Here is a 24058-nt window from a genome sequence, read left to right on the forward strand (position 1 = left end):
TTTATATGATAACACATATGGACGAAAAGGGGTTACATGCAGGTATTGGCATGTTATATGAATTTCAAGGGGTAATTGGGATGTTATGGCCAAAAAGTAGCATGTTTTAACCTCATGATCACAATGTAGTCTTTATAACTACAAGAAGATGTGGTGTGATTGTAAATGGGCAAACTCTCCAACATTCCTACCGAAAGAGGCCAATTATATATAGATCAACGTACGAGCTTCATCAATGAACGAGACCCATACCGCAGAGCATGCTCCAAAAGGCAACGAAATTACAAACGAGACAAATAACGGCCTTATGCATATACATTGTACAATAAAGGGCAGGTACATATGTAATTCAGCAAAAAAAAGAAAACAAAAAGACAAACACAGAATTAGGAAAGGCACCTATAGAATGTAACAGAATTATTTACAGAATACGGCAGGAGTAAACATGTCTCCAAGCGTTTACAGAATTAGACGATCGGTCACCTGCATAAAGAATACTGACCCACTTCAGGGACGTATATAGGTCCTTGCCCACTTGTAGTAAAAACTTATAGACTGGTAGTCAGGGAGCAAAACTTTTCAAAACACGACTTTTAATTGAGAATTTTATTTTCAATCTTAAGTATTTGATGATACATCCACTCAACAGGATAACTTAAAGCTTCAGTCGACAATTTTTTTTAATAAAACAATTATCGGTTATGTAACAATATTTATAGTATAACTAATCGCCGTATTTGAATATCAAAAAATAATACAACGCGTGACCGAACGACGCATGGATTAAACGAGTGCGCAGCACGAGTTTAATCCATAGCGGCGTTTGGTCACAAGTTGTCTTATTTTTGATATTCAAATACGGCGATTAGTTATACTTTTTATTACATTGTCAAATTGCTTTTTTTTATGAAATTAATGTACAAAATGTAAGGAACTATATGTTTTTCCTACGCATGTTTTGTTTCGACGTTATCGACGTCTTGACAACGCCTATTGTTGTATGACGTCAGAGAGTGAAATAACCACTTTTATTTCACATGTGAAATTATCGGTTTTTATCTAACTGGGAAATCAGTGTAATTCATTGCAACAAATGTAATAATATAGAAAAATTATGAATTGCCAAAGACAAAATTTTAATATAACATATTTAACACTTTCACAATAGCTAATAATTTTAAACTGTGAGGTGTCGCTATACATGTAAGTACAAGAAACGAACTGAACAAAGTCAATTGAAAAGATTATCTCTATACGATAAAAAAAAAACCAATTGTGTAGATTAATGTAAGAAATGAACATGATGAAAGGTGTATTGTAAATAAACAAATTAATCTTTAAAGATGCTTTTTCACACTATCATGACTATGTTGAAAACAGAAAGCTTAATAAATCTTAAATGAAATAAAAAAAATAATCTTTAAAACATCACAACAAAGCCCACATCATCACATTGTAAGCTATAAACGTATCGATATGATGTTTTTGATGTAAGGAAGGCCCAATGTGGCCTTTGACTGTTTCATGCTCTTTAGTCGTCTTGTTATCTCTTTAACACGCCCCCTGTTTCCGTTTTGATTCTGTTAAGATCACAAAATCACCACATTCTAGAACAGCAAAATCCATCATAACCAGATAACTAAAGACTAAGTAATACGAACACCATTTTAAACTGGGGGTGATATCAGGTGCTCTGGAAGGGTAAACGGATCCCGCTGCACATGTGACACCAGTCGTGTTCAACATGTTAGGACAAACCCTATTATATGTCTAATGTGGGTATCATTGGGGTCTATTAAGCGTGACGCGGGATTGTCGATTTTTTTTGTAAGCGTGACACGTGAAAGTCAAACAATTGTGTCGTGAAAACGGGAAATGAAGTCTAGCGGTCGGTAGGTCACATTACGGAAAAAGAGACGGGAGATCTATGTGTACAGATTGATAGTTTAGTCTTAGATGCATGATTTTTTTATTAGTTGTTAGTGGCTTTGAACTAGCTGTCATATAACTCTCAGATCTGTTCATTGTGTCTTCTTGTGTCGGGATGTATAAGTACCTGGTCACGTCCACTTGTATTTTTGTCCATCTGATGAGTTAAGCCTTTTTCAACTGATTTTTATATTTCGTTCGTATATTGTACTGTTATATACCACTGTCCCAGGTTTGGGGAAGGGTTGGGATCCCGCTAACATGTTTAACCCCGCCACATTATGTATGTATGTGCGTGTCCCAAGTCAGGAGCCTGTAATTCAGTGGTTGTCGTTTCTCAATGATGTGTTACATATTTGTTTTTGTTCATTTTTTTTTATATGAATAAGCCGCCGCCCCGGTTAGTTTTCTCGTTTGAATTGTTTTATCGGGACCTTTTATAGCTGACTCTGCGATATGGGCTTTTCTCATTGTTGAAAGCCGTACGTTGACCTATAGTTGTTAATGTCTGTGTCATTTTGGTCTTTTGTGGATACTAGTTGTCTCATTGGCAATCATACCACATCTTCTTTTTTATATATTTTACCAAAAGTTGCAAGACTTAGTGGTGAAGATGAAATCATCCCCATGTAAGTTTAAAGACGCCATCACAAGTTGGCTAACCCTCATGGAATATCCAATTCACAGATGATAGTGGTAAGTTTCTTAATTTATATATATTCCGTATGCAAAAAGTAAAATCACAAAAATACTGAACTCAGAGGAAAATCAATTTGGAAAGTCCATAAATGCATAATGACATGGCAAAATCAAAAAACAAAACGCATCAAAAACGAATGGACAAGAACTGTCATATTCCTGACTTGGTACAGGCATTTTCAAATGTAGAAAATGGTGGATTAAACCTGGTTCTATAGCGCTAACCCTCTCACTTTAATAACAGTCTCATCAAATTCCGTTACATTTACATGATGCGTTAAATAAACAGTCACAATCAATAAAATAGTCAAAATATGGGAACATCAGTCATCATCGTATAACAATTTAACAGGACACAACAACATCTACTATCTACGAACACATGGATTGATTTGAGTGTCTGACGTCAGAAAAATTATATACGTCACATAAATTTGTCGTTCAATGTGCATACAATAGTTATCCAAAGTACCTGGATTATAAACAATTTTAAATTTTACATAGGCAATGAGCGCTGTTGTCGGAATGTTGCTACGTTGAATTCGAAAAAAATCACAATTTGGAAGCTGAAATCATCATACTCTTCTGTAGCAAAGTGTTGTTTTTCAACAGACCCTCATTTTAATTATTTGTATATGTAAATCCAGATAAGAGGCTAACTAAATATATTAACTGTATCTATTGTATCCTTGATCTCAAGTTTGACTGATAGGATGGATATAACTATGAACTGACTTTCTATTCTCACTTTCCATCAGCATCGACAGGAGGCATCGAACTATTCGTGAATCTTCGTCCCAAACTTTTGTCCTCGTCTTCATATATGCTTATTACAATTCTTTATTACATAACTATACCCATATATGTATCAAACGCAGTATACCGTGAAACAAAAATGATATAATTACATACAATATATTTATGAGTTTGGGTTAGTGCGAATTGTTTTAAAGAGGAATAGAAAAAAAAAGAAATAAACCTTAATATATTTTGAAATAAATCCAAAAGAATTGAAAATCATATTGCATTATCTTATGACAATAATTCGTTCAGAATTTGTAATCGTTATTAAGAACCGAGTTCGGGGACGTGACAATGCTTTTAGTCTCATCAATACCGGAAGTTAATAAAACGTACACCCGTGGCCAACGAAAATGTTGTCAGATTGTCTTCTCATTGTGTTTATATCAATTTGTACTGCTTTACTCGGCGAAGGTAACTTCCAAAATGTTTTATTTAATCAGTTATGACCTAAATCCCTCCAACTTTATAATCAAAGTTTCTCACAATATGTAAAATTGTTTTCCTATCAGCATTGATCAGCTGTTTTGGAAGATGATTTTTTTTATCAAATGTGTTCATATACATGCATATGCATGTAAAATGTATACTGTAAACCAACTAATTTTCGCGAGCGATTAAATTTCGCGGATATAAGAAAAAACGCGAATATAAATCGTCGCGAATATGTCAATCTATGAACTTTCCTTAAGGTTCATCATAAGGAATTGAAAAATATGGCCGTGTTTACACCTCAAAAATTACTATGAGTACAGACAAACTGGTACATCAAGGAAAGCTTTAAGGCATGGCAGGAACTAGATATATAAAAGTTATATGAAGTCTACGTTTCAGAAAATTAAAAACTTACCTGCATTTTGATGTGCATTTTTTTCCAGTCTGCAGAAGATAGCAAAATAAACAAACACCCGAGTTTCATTTGATACGGTCCACTCAGGTACACAGTTTAAACCTGTTAAATCACCTATTGTTTACAGGTGTCTATTGTCCATCTATTGTCCATTTAAATCAATACTACTCACAACATTGATTATATGAGGGGAGCTTCTCAATCGTTTTCGCTACTTAGTTAATTTTTGCACCTTCTGCAGGAACGAAAAAAAATGGATAGCAAAATCTAGAAAAGTTTATAATTTTCTGAAACATAAAATGCATTTAAAATTTATATATCTAGTTCCTGCCATCCCTTAAAACTGTTGCAGGTGTATAGGTAAGTCTGTACTCAGAGTAAAATTTGGGGTGTAAATACGGCCATTTTAACCAAAAGGTTATGATGAACCTTAAGGTTCATCATAACAAACGGACAAATATGGCTGTATTTACATGCCAAAAATTACTCTGAGTACAGACTTACCTGTAAAGTTGGAAATTCATTTTGTGTTTCAGAAAGATAAAATCTCTTTTGGATTTTGATGGGCATTTTTTTTCCTTCATGCAAAAGGTGTGAAAATTGACTAAGTTGTGAAACAACTATGAGATGCTCCCTCAGGTAAAAAACCGGTTTGTATTGTTTTCATTGTTCTTAATTGACATGGACACCAGGTATCTTTACAACTACAGGTGAGTTAAAGAGTTTATCTGAGTCAGTGAGTGGACAGTATCAAAATAATGCAGGTGTTTGTTTATTTTTGCACCTTCTGAAGAAAGGAAAAAAAATGACCAGCAAAAACCAAGAAAGATTTTATCTTTCTTAAACACAAAATGCATTTAACTTTTATATATCTAGTGGATGCTAGGCATTAAAACTTTTCAAACAGCACAGGTAAGTCTGTACATAGAGTAGTTTTTGAGGTAAAAATACGGCCATATTTGGCCATTTGTTATGATGAACCTTAATAAACTTCATCAAGTAAATCAGATAATCGCGAAATTAAATAGCCGCGAAGTGGTCAAGAAAGGGTTAAACGCGAATTAAAGTATCCGCGAAAATAAGTTGGTTTACAGTATTCGATGTGAGTAAAACGTTTTTAGATAAAAATCCTAAATAACTCTGAATGCTGGTGTGCCTGTTAGAGACAGAACTTACAGTTAAGTTACAAGTATAACTATGATTTCTTGCAAGGGTATTTTTATTTTGCTGTGACACCTGATTGTAGGATGTCTTATATCATGTATGGTATCAGGTCTGTTCGCGCCCAATACACTTTCGCACCCTACACGTTCACACCTTGCACATTCACACCCAAGATCCGTTCGCACTCTACACTTTTGGGAATGGACTTTGGGAACGAACATGTATGGTGCGAAAGTGAAAGGGGGCGAACATGAGTGGGTGCGAACATGAATGGGCACGAATGGACCCAGATTCATCAGTATCTGGCTGAATTTTCTCTGAGTATGACCACAGCTTAACTTGGAATAACCTCTTGCTGTTAAGCAACAATAGCTTTTTAATTATATGATGTCAAATGTTTTGCATTGTGACATGTGATGTGAAAGTCTACAGGATACTGTGTGAATCTTACATAATAAATGTCGGTCAGATTTGCCTTCAAGTGTAAATACATCCATTATTTGAAGTATATTTTATGTGGAAAAGTTTTTAAAATATCCACGGTAAATTCTAGGAACGTTGAGTCCCATTTACTAAAAGAAGGCCCAATTTTTTTTAACTTGCCCATTTGCATGAATCAGGCAAGCAAATCAACTTGTCCAACTTTCAAATCTGAACAACTTTGCCATAATCCAAAGGTTATACACGTCACACTACAATGTACCTGATCATTTATTAAAATCAACAGACAAAGCAAAATACATGTACAAAAATATATATCTTGGTGTCACCATCACTAACGATCTGACATGGAATTCCCATAACATCCCTAATAAACATGATAAAGCAAATTAATGCATGCATCACTGAGATTTATTAATGGAAATGGAAAAACCAACAGCATTAAAACAAAAGAATTTGTATGACAAAACATACATCTCAAATGTATGTCAGACCAAAAATAGAATACTGAAGTGTTGTCTGGGACCCCTGGCAGAAATTGTTTGTCTAATTTATTAAGGAAAACAAAAAAAAACCGAAATGTTATAAACATTATAAAAAGAGAGACTGATCTGATATATATATATATATAATTTACAAAAATTAAAACAGCTACAGTGTGCTTTTAATTTATGTGATAAACATGATAAATCTGTACATTTGTAAGTTCAAAATCAGTATTTTATCGGTCAGAGACAGAGCAAAATCATATGAATTTTTAGATATTAACTGAAATATAACAGATTAGATGTTTTATATTACATGTATTATTTATCTATGAATTATATTTTTTTTTATTTCCAAGTATTTGGAGTCAATATCAACATTTGTGAAGAAATAATTTTTCATAAACTCCAATTCCTATTCCCACCTTAAATCATATACATGATATAGATTAATATATATATTTATATGAAAAAAAAACACTTTAATTATTATTATTATTATATTTTTTAGGACTAACATGGGTATTGGTATACAGGACAGAGAAGTACAAAAAACTAAAAGCAGAAGTAGAAAAACAGAGTAAAAAGTGTAAGAAAATATTAACAAGTCCAAAACATTGTGATAGTTGTTTGGATGTATGAATGAATTAGCATGCATTTCATTTTAATTGAAAAAGATGGACATAAACACATAGAACTGCTGGACTGGTAAAGGAAATTATTGCCTCCTACTATTTTCAAATTCTGTATCCTTGAGGGACTTTTATATGTTATTTTCACAAATAATCCTGAATAAAATAGATTTTTGCTCTCATTGACAAGAATTTAAATGAGAGCGAGACAGCCTTTTTCATAAAGAGGATAAACATGATAAAAGTTAATTATTTTCTTCCTGAGTTTTGAAAAAAAATTAGTGTAGGAAAGTTTTATAAGTGAGGAAGGGTGCATAGAAAGGGCAGAGGGGCGCAGTTCCCCTTACCTTTAATACACATGTAGCATGTGTAGTTTTTACACTGCTTTGCAAAATAATTTTATTTAAATTAGAATTCTTCTAAAAAATGTAGTGAAATGGTAGATTGCAGGCTGAAATTGTGCAAAACAATAAAAACAATGAGCAAAGCCTATACTGCATAGTCAGCTATAAAAGGCCCAGATAAGACAATGTAAAACAATTCAAAAGAGAAAAATAACGGCCTCATTTATATAAAAAATAATACGAAAAACAAATATGTAACACATAAACAAACGACAACCACTGAATTACAGGCTCCTGACTTGGGACAGGCACATACAAAAATAATGTGGCAAGGTTAAACATGTAAGCGAATCCCAACTCTTCCCTAACCTGGGACAGTGGTCTAACAGCTGTACAACATACATGTAACAACTTACTATAAAAATCAGTTGAAAAAGTCTCAACTCATCAGATGGACAAAAATAGAAGTGGAAGTGGCATAATAAGTTTATTATGTATTTTAGTAGAAAAGTATTTTATGTATTTTAGTGGAAAAGAAGAAAGAAAGTGGAGAATCATCAGACAGAAATCAGAAGAAAAAGATTGGTAGGTCTTGTAGGTCAGATAAACTGCAATAATATAGTATTAATGAACATTTTCCAATTTCATCTTTTTTATTGCAATTCCAATATATTTTATATAACAGGCTACTGTTGAATTGATATACTAAAATTGAAATGCGAGATGAAATTATTGTGATTTTAACCCTGACTCATTTTTCAAAATAATAAAACATCTGAAAAATTTCCAATTTTTATGCGAGTACAATTTTTTTATGTATAGCATAATGTTTCTTTTTTTTAACATGGTATTGGCTATTTTTAATGAACTTTTGAATACCTGCTTTGTGTCTTCAATATACATGATATATATAAAAAAAAGTTTACGTATTATTTTATCACTGATGGTATTTTTAATTTGAAGATTATTTCATTATTTGCACTCTATAGTAATAGTGTATATATTGCAATTTGGAAAATGTTGGTCAAGGGAGATAAATAAAGGCATCAGTAGTGTACTGCTGTTTGAAACTCGTAAATCGATAGAAAAAAAACAAATCCTGAGGGAAACACATTAAATATAAGAGGAGAACAACAATACAACATTAAAAAGTAACACACACAGAAACTGACTAAGCATTAGACAAATTCCAAAGAAATTAACAAATATAAAATCAAAAATAAATAAATGAATTTGGGATAGAAAAGTACCCTCCCAAGTCTTATAGAAAAAGGGCTGTTCCAGAAAATACTATGTCCCCCCAGGGACGGCACTTTTTTTATACCCCTACCACCCACAGAAATAAAATTTAATTAGAACAGCACTCCCTTTGCATTTTGGTATTTCAAATACAACCACCCACATAATATTTAAAAAAATTGCCTTCCCTGGGGGGGGGGGGGGGGGGGGGGGGGACATAGTATTTTCTGGAACAGCCCTAAGCCATTGAATTATATTAAACAATCAAAATCATTTGCATGTAGACAAGGGAGCTAAATCATCCATTGAATTATATTAATTGATTGATTGCATGTAGGAAAGGGAGATACATCAGCTGTGGAATTATATTAATTGATTGATTGCATGTAGACAAGGGAGATACATCAGCTGTGGAATTATATTAATTGATTGATTGCATGTAGACAAGGGAGATAAATCAGCCGTTGAATTATAATTGATTGATTGCATGTAGACAAGGGAGATAAATCAGCCGTTGAATTATAATTGATTGATTGCATGTAGACAAGGGAGAAACATCAGCTGTGGAATTATATTAATTGATTGATTGCATGTAGACAAGGGAGATAAATCAGCCGTTGAATTATAATTGATTGATTGCATGTAGACAAGGGAAATAAATCAGCCGTTGAATTATAATTGATTGATTGCATGTAGACAAGGGAGATAAATCAGCTATTGTATGGGATCAAACAATCAGAATTTAATATGAGGCAGGAATTACCTGTGAATGGGGACGAAGTCTATGATTTTTTTTAAAATCAACAATGTTAAAAACAATATCGGAAATACCGTAACGTTTCCGATTTTGGTTCTGTTGTTAGGGAGTTTAGTTGTGACGTTATTTAAGTTATGACGTCATATGCAATGTAAACAAAGAAACAATATCATCAGGTATATGAAAGAAATTATTAAAAATGAAATTGGTATTGACTTCCTTCCTATTTATACTAGACTGATAAATATAGTGTTGTTCCGATGATCGGTATAAGTCGGAGATCAGTTGGTTGGGCCTTGCGATGTCGATAATCGATTGGGATTTTGTTCAATCGATTGTCGTTAAAGTTTCTGGACCTTTAGCTTATCAACTTCTGGTCTGTTTACGGTTTGCATTTTATATGCGCAGTCAAACAATATTAACCAGTCAATGACAGTAACAATGTCAAACATCCAATAATTAAAGAATAAACCAATTTCCTTCTTTATAAACGTGACAAAAGCATTTGCAGATTGATGAAGGTTATTTAACATTAATAAATTTGTATGAAATACTTTCTTTCATTACCAGTACTTGTTACTTGAGAGCAGTACAAATCATTCTGATTTTAGACAAAATAATTTCGTTGCTTCATTAGAACGTGTTGCAAATTGACTCTTAGAAATGTTTATCCATGTGTTGCATCAAAAACGTCATATTCCTTTCCAAATTGCCTGCCAAACATCGTTTATTTTTGTAAATTTTCCGAAATTTGTCCACCATTTATAAAAATAGAAGAATCACGAATCTGATACGGTTCAACTATGTAATAATTCCGCATTCTTGCAATTATAAGTTCAGACGTACGAATGACACAATTGACAGAAACTAATGATCACAAAAGTGAAAAAAAGCGTTCCTCAGGAATTAACAGACAATGGTTTAATACCCTTTGTTTACTGTATATATTATAATGCAAATGCATTGTTTTATTTTTTTGTGTTAATTTTAAATTTCTAAAAATTAAAAACTTTATATCTTTTCCTACAAATGTAATTAGAAGCATTCAAATGTTCATACAGCTATGTTATTGAAATTGTTTTGTGAGTTACACCATTGAAATTTAGAAATGTTAGTGTCACTGTTGGTAATTAATGTTGTAATTATGAGATAAAATATGTTCAATATGAATCTTGATTCTTATCAATTCATTGTTTTAACTGCTGAATAGATAATTATCAAAGGTACAAGGATTATAATTTAGTACACAAGAATATGAAAAGGAAACACAAGATCAAATATGAATATATAAACTCTGCAATGATATGGAATGTACACATAAGACATGTACAATGAGACTAAATACATGATTTCCTTTAAAAAAAGGGCAAGGTTTTATGATCCGCTTATAACTGATAGTCGGTTGGTTGCTGTCAACCGATTGTAATAGATAATCGGTTGGTAATTTCAACCAATTATCCAACACTAGATAAATATATATTTTACTCAAAGATTCATACAAACAAAACTGGAAAAAGGAAGTACATTGTAGATTTCTGCGCAGGTCCCGGATTTCAAAACATGACACAAAAAAATTGAACGATTTTGAGTTCATTAGTACAATGAAAAATTTGGGAAATTTTCCCGAATTTTTTTTTTATTGAATTTTCTACTGTTATTGGGGACTTCTTCCCCATATAATCAAACTAATCATTTATTTCAGAGAGACAAGAAGAGAAGTTGAAGAATAACAACAGGGATCTATCTTTTGTAAGTTTTTAATTGTACTGATAATGCAGTTATATTTACAGGGCATTTATTTTTGCTATCAAATTAAAAGTTTATGTCTTGTTTTAAACCAAAGTCTTTTATAAATTGCAATTAATTCAAAGTGCAATAGATGTCAGGTTGCAGAGGGTTATTTTTGCTTCTAGAATAGGGAATCCTGTTGAAAAAAAAATACTGGAACTTGAAATATATATAAAAGTAAAGAGATGTGGTATGATTGCTAATGGAAACTAATTAACTGAAAATTTAACAACTTATTCACAGTGCATGCTTTGGTGCTTCTATGATGAGTGACTAGACACCCTTTTTTATTAGCTAAATCAGAAATTAAATATTTATAAATGATCAAAAATGGACAAGAAAACAATTAGGGAATTATACTTTAATATGCCAGATATACTTATACATGTTATAAAACTCATGTAAAATCTGCACCCATTGTTCTGTGATGAGAGTTATTCGTAACTTGATATATGTGCATAGTGAAACAAACTGAACATATATTGACAAGTTTTCTTAATATTGCACAACACTGAATTGTGTTCTAGAGCTCATACACTTGTATATTCATGATTTCATCAGAATTGAAATGAAGCGACAAAATAAAATATGTCTCGTGTAAAGAGAGTGCCACGCTCTTTGCTTGTTAAGAACCCTTTCAACAACTCTTTGAGGGCCCCTAGGTGGCCTGTTGTAAGGCAAAGTTTCTGTCCCTATCCAATATACCCTCATTTTCCAGTGGCAGTCGAAATTTCCCTGACTATCATCCTGTATGGCCCTTTTATGACAAGACCTATAGCTACCTATTGTATTTATTGTGAACTTGTTCTCGTCCTGAATATGCATGAACTATTTGCCACTGGGAGTAAAGCAACCAACAATCAATTAATCAATTAAAATAAAGTAACAATCAGCAGGATTAGCCACTAATTTTATGCCCCAGTCTAATAAAGATTGAATTGTACTAGTGAAAATGTTCAAAATTTTACATAGTCCTATAGGGACAAGTTTTGATATTTAGTTTTCAGAATAGAAGATAAACAAAATTTCTGCACAGACTGTAGTAATATGATATATATATAAGAAAACTTTCTACAAATGATTATTTTATATATTTTTAGGTAAAAATGAAATCTATGTTTGCAATAGGTTTTGCATTCACAGCTCTTCTAAGCATGTTTAACTCTATGTAAGTATTCTTAGAGAGCATTTCAAAAGTTATCTTAAATGTAAAGATTCTTTCATGAATTTAAATTATAATATAAGAGCAAGTTTGCAGTCTCAAAGAGTGGCAAAAGAAACCAAAGGACTGTTTGTAATTAAAAAAAAAATGACAATTCCTCGACTAAAAAAACGATTTTTCAATAATTACATTGCATGTATGTTTCATTATAATAGTTATTTTGATTGGCTAATAGCAATCTCACATCATTCAGAAATTGACATTCATTACACAATGAGCTGTTACACTATGTTGACACAAGGTCCAACAATAACGTGCTCAGGTAAATTAAAGAAAAACCTTGATCATGTTGAAAGAAATTATGTTTTCATGATTCTAGCTAAAAAAAGTAATTATAAGTATTGAATGCTTCTTTTTGTAATTTCATAGGGTTGTAAAAGCATTGACCGTGCACACATTTTTAGAAGCAAAATGTACTTCGGTCAACGTTTTTACACCCCAATGAAATAACAAAAAGAAGCATTCAATTCTTAAAGGTAGTTGATGATTAATAATATTCTATGGTCACTACTATTTCAGATTTGACGGTAGAGTTGTAGCCAAGCTGCCATTTACTCCAATTTCATTACTGCAGGGTATTTCTCATCGGAACTTGGGTGGAGATGATTACACACATTGCTCATTTATTTTCCTCTATATACTCTGTACAATGTCTATCAGACAGGTAAGCAAGGTGGCTAGTCCTCACTCATTTATTTTCCTCTATATACTGTGTACAATGTCTATAAGACAGGTAAGCTATTTATAGTTAGCAATCAAGACAAGAATCATTTTAGATTGGTGCACTAGCCATTACACAACACATATTCAACCTACAATTCAATAAGGGCACCAAATTTTGAAAGAATATGGGTCTAATTTGAATATCTAGAACATAATCTGAAAAGTGACATTCATAGTGATAACAATCAACAATAAATATACTAGGTATGTCCTGTAAAAGGGGATATCAGTATATTTAAATAAATCAAAGCTAGGTGTTATTTGAATAGTGGTTTTAAATGTCAATGAACATTAATAAAAAAAAAAGGGCCAAAAACAAACAATATAATGAATATTATTTGAATAGTAAAATAAGGAACTAGGAACATGTATAGCATAATTTTTTTGCTATTGTAAAACAAAAAAAATAAACAACAAAAATGCACTCATTGAACCTCATTGAAACAATGCAAAAGTCAATAATACTTTTAATCTTATTTGTTTGGTAATTCACATCTAATTCTGTGAAGTTTTTAGTTGATTGTTAATGATTGCCTATAAACAAACAAGGAATCATATTAAAAATGTTTAATATCCAATCACAAGCAATTACTGTGAATTTATTTATTTTCATAGGTATCAAGGAAAACTTGCATGTTCATAGATACTTAATTTCGTTGTTTTGCTAAGGTCTACACACATGGCTATAGGAAATTTGTCATCCATCAAACATTTTATTTCTTGCTACAACAGTGTACCCATGAAATCAATGAAAATTTGTATCCATGGAATAATAATGAATCCACAGTATTCTTTTTAATTCAGATGATACTTATAGTTTTCTTATTATTTGTTTTAGAATATACAGAAAATTCTTGGTTTATCCCCCTCTCGTGCAGCAAGCAAGCAAGGAGGAGGTCTGTTCTCTCCACCTACTCAACTGACAAAGTGATCTAGGAAGATTTATGAGACTGTTGAATATAATGACATGTGAACTTTTCATAGCTAGTTTAAACAAGACTTTACTGTTGAAGATCCACCTGACTTATTGCTAATTTATCAACATGTAAATGGCCTTATGAGTTTGGGCAGTTTTAACTGATGTACATAAATCCATTTTATTATTTTTCATATTCAGTGCATATTTGAAATGTAAATATATGACAGTTAGAAATAGCCATTCAGGATTATTTGAAAACTAATCATTATGAAAATAAACAAGACACCTTTCCAACAAGTCATTCATATTGAACCCATGGTCAGCAAACAGAAACTGTACATAATATATGATGAAATAAATTTTAATGTGTATTTGTCTGTACTTGTAATTTGTTTCTTTGTTAGAGGAATGTAAACACTAGCTGTATTTGTATAGCGGTTTTGTAATCAACACAAAAAAATTTGATATCCAGCTACCATTTTCCCTTAGTTTTCTTGAGATTGATCTCAGAATGAGTATGTGTACTGAGACTTTTTCAATATTGAAATTATTGGAAAAAATTGCAATAGATAAGTTTCACAAAAAACCAAAACCCGCATTTAAAATTTGAATAGCACTATTTGTATGCAGCATTTCTTGAAATTTCAAAGATTTTATTCCTCACTATTACCCACCATTCAACAATCACAATGTAAAATGCATGCATAAAAATATACATAGAGTTCAATTTATTTGGAAGAGTCGTTAAAATGAAAAAGAAAAGGATACTGGGTATATATCCATGATGCAAAATCAGTACAACAAAAAAACACACAAAAGCAAAAGAATATGACTTTTATTGCTGTTCTGCATCTGAAAGTCACAGGGAGGCCTTGAACACAGAGAGAAAATTTTACCTCACTGCAAGTTTAAGATGACCCCTAGCACCTTAAAGGTTTGTTTTGCTTTTTGTGCCGCTCAATATATTTGGTGATTCCTTTGAAAAGAGGGGCCAAAGATACCAGAAGAACAGTCAAACTCATAAATCAAAAAGAAACTGACAATGCCATGGCTAAAAATATAAAAAAACAAACGGACAAATAATAGTACACAAGAAACAGCATAGAAAAATAAGACTGAGCAACACAAACTCCACCAAAAACTTGGGTGATCTCTAGTGCCCTAGAAGTGTAAGCAGATCCTGCTCCAAATGTGGCATCCATCAGGTTGCTCATGTTTTAGTTTTTGTTGAGCCTGCAACTTTTGTTGCAGAAAGCTCGACATACGGATGTGATCCAGCGGCGGTAGTGGGGGTGACGTTGGCTAACTTCTTAAAAGTTTTATGTTTTAGAAGGTAGAAAACCTGGATGTTTCATACTTTGTATATAGATGCCTCAGGTTACGAACTTTCCGTCAGTCACATATCCAATGTCCTTGACCTCATTTTCATGGTTCAATGACTACTTGAAAAAAAAGTTTAAAGTTTTTTTGTTATACTAAATTCCCTATTATTATAAGTAATTTGATAACTATATTTGGTATGTGCGTACCTTGCAATGTCCTCATGCCCGTCAAACAGTTTTCACTTGACCTCGACCTCATTTCATGGATCAGTGAACAAGGTTAAGTTTTGGTGGTCAAGTCCATATCACAGATACTATAAGCAATAGGTCTAGTATATTCGGTGTATGGAAGGACTGTAAGGTGTACATGTTCAACTGGCAGGTGTCGTCTGACCTTGACCTCATTTTCATGGTTCAGTTGTTATAGTCAACTTTTTGTTTTTTGACCTGTTTTTTTCTTATACTATATGCAATGGGTCTACTATATTTAGTGTATGGAATGATTGTAAGGTGAACATGTCCAGCTGGTACATGTCATCTGACCTGGACCTTATTTTCATGGTTCAGTGGCCAAAATTAAGTTTTTGAGTTTTAGTCCTTGACTTAATTTTCATGCTTCATTGTTCAGTGTTAAGTTTTTGTGTTTTGGTCTGTTTTTCTTAATCTATAAGCAATAGGTCAACTATATTTGTTATATAGAAGAATTGTTAGCTGTACATGCCTGTTTGGCATGGTTGATCGGACTTTGACCTCATTTTAATGGTTCATTGGTCAATGTTTAGTTTTCTTGGTTAATGCTTCGTTTATGTGACAGTTGTCATAAACCTTTATTTTTAGGACTATCAACATAATATCAATGATTAGTAAAGAAGGCGAGACATTTCAGCGTGTGCACTCTTGTTATACAATGAGAAAGATCGGGTCAACATGGTCATTGAGCATCATCTTTAAAGTGGACTGTGTTTAAGTTTAAGGATTCTGCTTAACCTAGCTTCATTTTATCCTTCTAAAACATTATAAATAGGAAAATGTATTTACATTTAGTTTTAAAAAAATAATGACGATTAAAAGGGTACCCCTTAAAGTATACTTCCTAATTCAACTTGTTTGATCTCTACTATTCCGTCATGAAATGCGAGTTGCAAAAACTAAATGAAGAAAAACTATTATATCGAATTGCCGAAACCAAATTTTAATTACCGATAAGTAATTGCATTTTTATGTTTCAATATCAAGAAAACAAAGATGATCGATTGATATTAATGGATATTAATTGTTACAAAAAATGTAATGTTCTGTAACCCAAGTAAATAATACATCACAATTACGAAAAAAGGAAGCTTTCCACTCAAGTTGTTTTGCAATGTAAGTGCATAAAAGCTTCTCTTTTGCAATTCGCTTTTGATTTAATCTTCCAACTGTGTTTGATTCGTGCGTCACTGGCGTACCAAATGATAAGCTTGGTATCATTGATGAGTTTTATATTTATTTACTGTCTAGGTGTGTTGTTCATACAGCTATTGCTTTTATAATTATTGGCCTTTCATGTTTCTTCTCAGTTAAAGTTATAGAAACCCAAGAAACATTTTGAATATGCGTTTATTTCTTTTAATATCGAATTGGCATATTTGTAAACTTTTATTTTTGACCAGGTTGTAATTCTAATGAGATACAAAACTTTTTTTGCCAGAATAAAACTGAAAACTTAAAAGTGAACATACGTGGTCTTTAATGTGCACTAACAACACTTAGTAAAAAGTTTAATATAACAAACATTTAAATTTAGGAATAGCACTGGGAATAAATCGTGATACATTTTATGTTGTTTTATTTCTTGGTATTTCATTGTTTACCTTGTTGATGCAGTAGTTACAATAAATACGAACAAATTCATTCAGTAATTGGAAATGCCACCGTTACTAGATATTAAGCTACGTCTCCTGCTTTTTAGAAAGGTATGCAAATGTTAAAGATTATATCTTGGTATTACAACGCCTGCCTACACTATTGACGAGGATAATACTGGGTGGAACGCATCTATTGATATTAACTATAACAGAAAACACGTCAAACCAAGTAGTTTAAAGGTCGTATAAATCATGAGTGGGGGGATTATAAAGAACACGCTTACAGTTGAAAATCTATCTGCATATGCATTTATATTTTAAAATAGGAAAGATTCGCGGTAAAATTAAATTTAACAAAGAAGACCTTTGTTGATACAGACAATTGATGCCAATTCATAATTCATAACTATTTTTTTTAATTGCATTTTGTATATGTTAACATCATCAAGAAAACAAAGACAATTGATTTGCGTTAATGCATTTCCTTGTTTAAATGCAAGGAAAGTACTTTTAAGTATGTACAAGTTGAACCACTTTAATAAAACATTGCTTGTCATTTAAATTGTTAAATTTATGATATAATTAAAGTTCATTTATTTAAAATTTCATCGAACAATTAAGTCACACAACTATTGTATATCTCAATATAATGTTAATGTGTAAAATACTGTCATATTGTTTTTTGTCATCATGCAATTATATTGCTATCATTTTTTGCTCATGATGGTCTTTAAAATTTCTTTTTGTACAAGTAAGTACTGACTTCTTTTAAATATAGTTTACATCATAATTTGTTTATTAACCTTATTTTATTATACAATAATGAAAATTGTACTTGTTGACCTTTATTCATAAATATTTTTTTTAATTTAATTATATTTTATCTAAGCAGCATCAGTAGATAACAGATTTTTCATTCTCATCAACCAAGTTCTGTATGAATTCTGTAATATAGGATCTCAAAAACAAGTCTGTCTAGAGAATGCACTATTAGAACAATTTGAATACTGACTATCTGTTAAATAGATTTAATATAATATCAACAATTATGTAATAGATGAAATGATCAAGCCTTTATTGTTTTGTTGTAATCAGTGTGATTCACGCATTGTTGTCAAATATAATAGAATTTGATGCGATTGTCGTACAAGTGAGAGGTTAAGCGCTGTAAAATCAGACTCATCCACCATTTTTTACATTTGAAAATGCCTGTACCAAGTCAGGAATATGACAGTTCTTATCCATTTGTTTGATATGTTTTAATCATTTGGTTTTGCCATTTGATTAGGGACTTTCGGTTTTGAATTTTCGTCGGAGTTCAGTATTTTTGTGATTTTACCATGTTTACTTTTGACCTGAAAGTAAGATTTTTCAAACCATAAAACATAAAATAATGAATGTGGAGAATATAAAACTCAGGGTTATCATCTTCCAAAGCTTATGATTCATACAATTTTCTGTTATTGTAAATAGCCATACCATACACAAATATATGACGTCATTTAATTATTAAATGATTAATTTGCATCTTTGTTTCCCTCGGTATGTCCCCTTTACAATTTTTCTGTTATAAAACAACGAATAGAAAAAAAAGAAAATAAACCTCAGAGTATATCGGATTTCAAAACGTTAAATTTGTTCAGTTTCAATCATCGTAAATAGTAGTCTACTATAAATAAATAGATGAGGTAATGTATTGATGTAATGGTCAATTTGTATCCCTTTTCCTCAATATGACAAGGCCCGTGTGTACGCTAAACAACTTGTCTGTATCCTAACAAAAATACTTTATAAAACTTAAATAAATATATCAATTGTACTATTAATCCCATTTAATTATGTTGCGATATAGAAATTTCCTAAGTTAAACAATAAATAAAATTGAGAATGGAAATGGGGAATGTGTCAAAGAGACAACAACCCGACCAAATAAAAAAACAACAGCAGAAGGTCACCAACAGGTCTTCAATGTAGCGAGAAATTCCCGCAACCGGAGGCGTCCTTCATCTGGCCCCTAAACAAATATATACTAGTTCAGTGATAATGAACGCCATACTAATTTCCAAATTGTACACAAGAAACTTAAATTAAAATAATACAAAACTAACAAAGGCCAGAGGCTCCTGACTTAAGACAGGCGCAAAAATGCGGCGGGGTTAACATGTTTGTGAGATCTCAATAACTCATTTTGTTAACGTACTGACGCAGACGTACTTGTCAAATAAACGTGTAAATGTTCATATAACGACGCCTTGAAAAAAACATTTTAACGATAAGATGACAATTGTAATCAAGGTTATTGAGAATTTTATTTATCTATTTTCGCGACTTTCGCGAGTAGAAAAATAACGCGAAATTAAATCGTCGCGAAAAGTAATCACTTGGAACTTTCCCTATCAAACTACATAAAGTAAATAAGAAAATCGCGAAATTAAATCGCCGCGAAGTTGACTAGCTGGGTATAAACGCGAAATAAAGTTTACAGTATATGATTAATGAATGATATTGTACTTTTATTTTTAAAAGTGCAACCAAAAGATAAACTGAAAAAAATAAGCAACCTGCTAGTTTCGACATTGGTTATGGAAATAATGCTATATAAAACTGAGACTTTCTGATAGACCAATCTAGGAAATAAAAAAAGTTCCTCAATGTAAAAGTCATTCACGTATCATGTTAACGGAACTGAACAATATTTTACTGTAACTCAAACAAAAGTTTTGCATTCGTAATTTATATAGGACTAATTAATTATATGACAGTAATCAGACACATAATTACACATTCAATGTTACAATTCTATCTAGCTTTTAACATTTTTTTTCCTTACACACCTTTTATATGTAATAGGCTGTACCATGGAGCTGTTAGTTGAGACATATCAAGTCGGAGATGTTGAAATAATCGAATATAACAATGTTGACAAAGACACATGCCTGTATAGCTGCTTGATTAGATCAACGTGTTCCTATACTGAATACAGAACTGGAGGAAGATGCAAATTATATCAAAGTATTGATAGCCATTTTGATATGCTGATTACATTATATTCCATTTACAGGAAGGATTGTTCAGGTATGATTATTTATGCTATAAATATGCATTAAACTATTAATCTTCTGGACTCGGGAATATATAAAAACTGTGCCGTAATAGAACACTTTTAAATTATGTAATCACTGAAAAAAGATTTCAGTTAAAATACGGTGTTGCTGTCAAACTACATTGTAAACACACATAACATTTAGTTGTTCATGCTTTAAGACAGATAAATGTTTCAGAGACCTAGTCACTGTAAACAATTGAAAGTTCAATTAATATTTTGTAGAAATTGGGATATCAAGGTTTACAACTACGTCTTATTTCTCCATATATAGATAGTCGGGGTCTGTATAATACATATAAACTAAGTTCGTATTCATGTAGTATAACCCATGCTATCGTCTAGATCACGATAAAACAGATGCGAAAATTACCACAGACATTCATAGAAACATCGAAAAATGAAGACTGAACAACACGAAGCGCAGCAAAAATAGGGGAGATATCAGCAGCATTTAATACTCAATTAGACGTTATTTAACCATTCATCCATCCATCCGTTCCAATCATTTTGGTAATATTAATGGACACAACAGTCAATCTTGCTCACGCTGATTCTCGCCTGTTATGAATAAATGTCATTCATACCTTTCATTTTTATCTTTTTCTTGTGTTTTTTTCTCAAAAATTTCAGTCAATGCTTTTTATGTATTTTTAGATAAAAAGAGTATGGGGACGTTCGAGCGAAAATATTCTGGAACTTTGTTTTCAGAAATGAAAGTTGTTGTACCAGTCCGAACACGTGCTAGATGCGCTGACATTTGCCACACTGAGGGAGAGTGCTCTGCCTTTATTTACGATAATTCTATATTGAAATGCACCTTGCTTATAGAAGATGCAGTGTCTGGTGATCACTTTTGTAGTCATACTTTTCAATGTTTTCTAAAGCTATAGCATAATATATTATACCGACAGACAATGGTACTTACACAATTCTGAAACATATGTTCTAGCTGTTTTACGTATATAATAAGAAAAATACCCCAAAGACTAAATTTAAAAAAATCAGTCAGAAAGCCGAAGGATTACACCCTTGTCTAATCTAGCTATATAATTGCAGAACGAAATCCGTGACAATACAAGAACTAGAATATTTTGTATTCGTGAAATATTCATACATGTTCTATCTTGCATCACAATCTTTTTATTTTATATGTTGTGACATTGTACTGTTTCATTTTATAAAATTGTATATTGCATATATTTTCGTATATCAAACTACTCATCGAAGTACGTCGTATAGAACTTACAATATGACATCCTGCTCATATTCTTTGATATAAGTACAAGGACCGATTAATATGCTATACCATAAATAAAATAACTACATTTTTGTACAACGTGAATGGTGATTCTATAATACATTTTTCATAATGTTCAAGATAATCATTTGGATACATATATCTGAAAGTGAAATAAAAGAAAATGCAGAAAAGTAAATGCACAGTGTTATTGCGATAATCATTACAGTTGTCGATGCAATTTAATTATTTAAACCTTTCTTATGTATTGTAATGTGAAAATAAGCCGCTCGTTTATTCTCCTGCCCGGAGATAGTGCATAACGACACACATTCAACAATTTACAATTGTGTTAGTAAAGGGGAAAACATTGATTAAATCTGTCACAAAAAGTAAACACAACTGATCTTCACACGACATACTACGGATTTATTATTTTCGTGGGTATCAATTTTCGTGGAAAACTTGCATTTTCGTTAATATTTGTTTCGTGGTTTTGCTGATATCTGCATAAAAGCCTATTGAAAATTAATAATTCGTTGAACATTTGATTTCGTGGTTAACCTGTACCAACGAAACCCACGAAAATTGGTACCCAACGAATAATAATGAATCCACAGTATAATATGTTTACGAGAATATTTGGCAGTAAATACAAATTTCAATCCTCATAGTTCACCCTTCTGTTAAAGTATTCTTGATTCACATAATATATGAATAAATTCATATACAAAAAGAAGATGCCGAAGGAATATCAATAAAACATACCTCTTCAAGAGATATAATAGAACCCAAATTAACAACTATAGGTCACCATAAGGCGTACAAAAATGAGCAAGTCATACCGCATATTCAGCTATAAAAGGCCTCGAAATGACAAATGTAAAATATCTTAAACAAGAAAACCAACGACCCGATTTATGTACAAAATGCATGCACATTAACTAACACCAAATATGTAACACAGCATATACTTTTCCCCCATTATATTAAAATCAAATGTACCATAATGTGTATGTATCAATGACATCCCGTTACATTTGATAAACAACTTTTAAAAATCATAACCAATTTTTGCTGCTTATTTACGCCTGTATATGTTTTTAAGGAGGTTCGCTACTCAGTTTCAAAATAAGAGGCTGTATATAACACTACACTATATTAAAGGGGATAAATAAATGAACCAAAAGTACAAACAAAATTTATAGGTCAAAGTGCTTGTTTTCGAGATATTATCCATTGAAATATTTTGCGGTAAAATGTTCTCTCTTTTATTATATTTTATTGAAATCTGTACATTTGTTAGTTGAATATGTCTAATACCGGTACTTTATCCCTAACTCGTTAACATTAGTAAATAACATATATATGCAGATATTAGTATTTGTTAGTAATTTACACAGTATAATGACATAATAAAATAAAATATACCATAACAGAAAAAATTAATTTGGATGGATCTAAATAGCTGAAAATTTACAATACTTTAATTAAAAAAACATACAATTTTGAATTGTATAGACAATACTTCTACCATTTGAAAGAAACCAATGTTTAGTTTCAATTAAAAATATTTGTACAATCTCACAATTCCAAAAACAAGTGTTCAATTGTTTCATCTTCTTTTTGATAAAATGTTCAATTTGGGTTATCCATTATTTTTATTTTATACAATAAATGTGTTTGTTCCTAAAATACGCTGATTGATTCTATATTGTAACCATTCCAATTTTTTTTTATTATTTGTCACTACAAAAGGTAGTCTTAAATTTCTTTCCATTCCCCTTTTTGTCGAGCCTTCGACTTTAGTCGGAAAAGCGAGACTAAGCGATCCTACTTTCTGTCGTCGTCGGCGTTGTCGGCGGCGTCAACAAATATTCACTCTGTGGTTAAAGTTTATTAAATTTTGATATCTTTCTTAAACTATACTGGATTTCTACCAAACAGAAGCTTGTTTATGATCATAAAATAGTATCCAGGAGTACATTTTGTAAAAATAAAATTCCATTTTTTCCGTATTTTACTATAAATAGACTTAGTTTTTTCTGCGGGGAAACAAAACATTAACTCTGTGGTTAAAGTTTTTAGAATGTTAATAACTTTCTCCAACTATCCTGGGTTTGTACCAAACTTGGACAGTAGCTTGTTTATGATCATAAGTTAGTATCCAGAAGTAAATGTTGTAAAAATAAAATTCCATTTTTTCTGTATTTTACTATACATTAACTTAGTTTTATCTGCGGGGAAGCAAAACATTCACTCTGTGGTTAAAGTGTTTAGAATTTTAATAACTTTCTCCAACTATCCTGGGTTTGTACCAAACGTGGACAGAAGCTTGTTTATGGTCATAAGATAATATCCAGAGGTAAATTTTGTAAAAATAAAATTCCATTTTTTCCGTATTTTACTTATAAATGGACTTAGTTTTTTCTGCGGGGAAACATTATATTCACTTTGTGGTTAAAGTTTTTAGAATTTTTATAACTTTCTTAAACTATCCTGGGTTTGTACAAAACTTGGACAGAAGCTTGTTTATGATCATAAGATAGTATC

General features: G+C 31.6%; 1 protein-coding gene across 1 annotated transcript; it reads left to right on the forward strand.

Moving 5' to 3' along the window:
• The first annotated feature begins 3725 nt into the window (after window positions 1-3725).
• On the forward strand, window positions 3726-14374 carry LOC134701023 (calcium load-activated calcium channel-like). The gene is made up of 7 exons (XM_063562170.1): window positions 3726-3843; window positions 6881-6958; window positions 7874-7930; window positions 11044-11090; window positions 12230-12297; window positions 12871-13015; window positions 13913-14374. The coding sequence occupies exons 1-7, from the start codon at window positions 3783-3785 to the stop codon at window positions 14003-14005; spliced, it is 549 nt and encodes a 182-aa protein (XP_063418240.1). The 5' UTR covers window positions 3726-3782; the 3' UTR covers window positions 14006-14374.
• Window positions 14375-24058: the final 9684 nt, after the last annotated feature.

This window comes from Mytilus trossulus, unplaced genomic scaffold (assembly GCF_036588685.1).
Source record: "Mytilus trossulus isolate FHL-02 unplaced genomic scaffold, PNRI_Mtr1.1.1.hap1 h1tg000210l__unscaffolded, whole genome shotgun sequence".
NCBI classification, from domain to species: Eukaryota; Metazoa; Mollusca; class Bivalvia; order Mytilida; family Mytilidae; genus Mytilus; species Mytilus trossulus.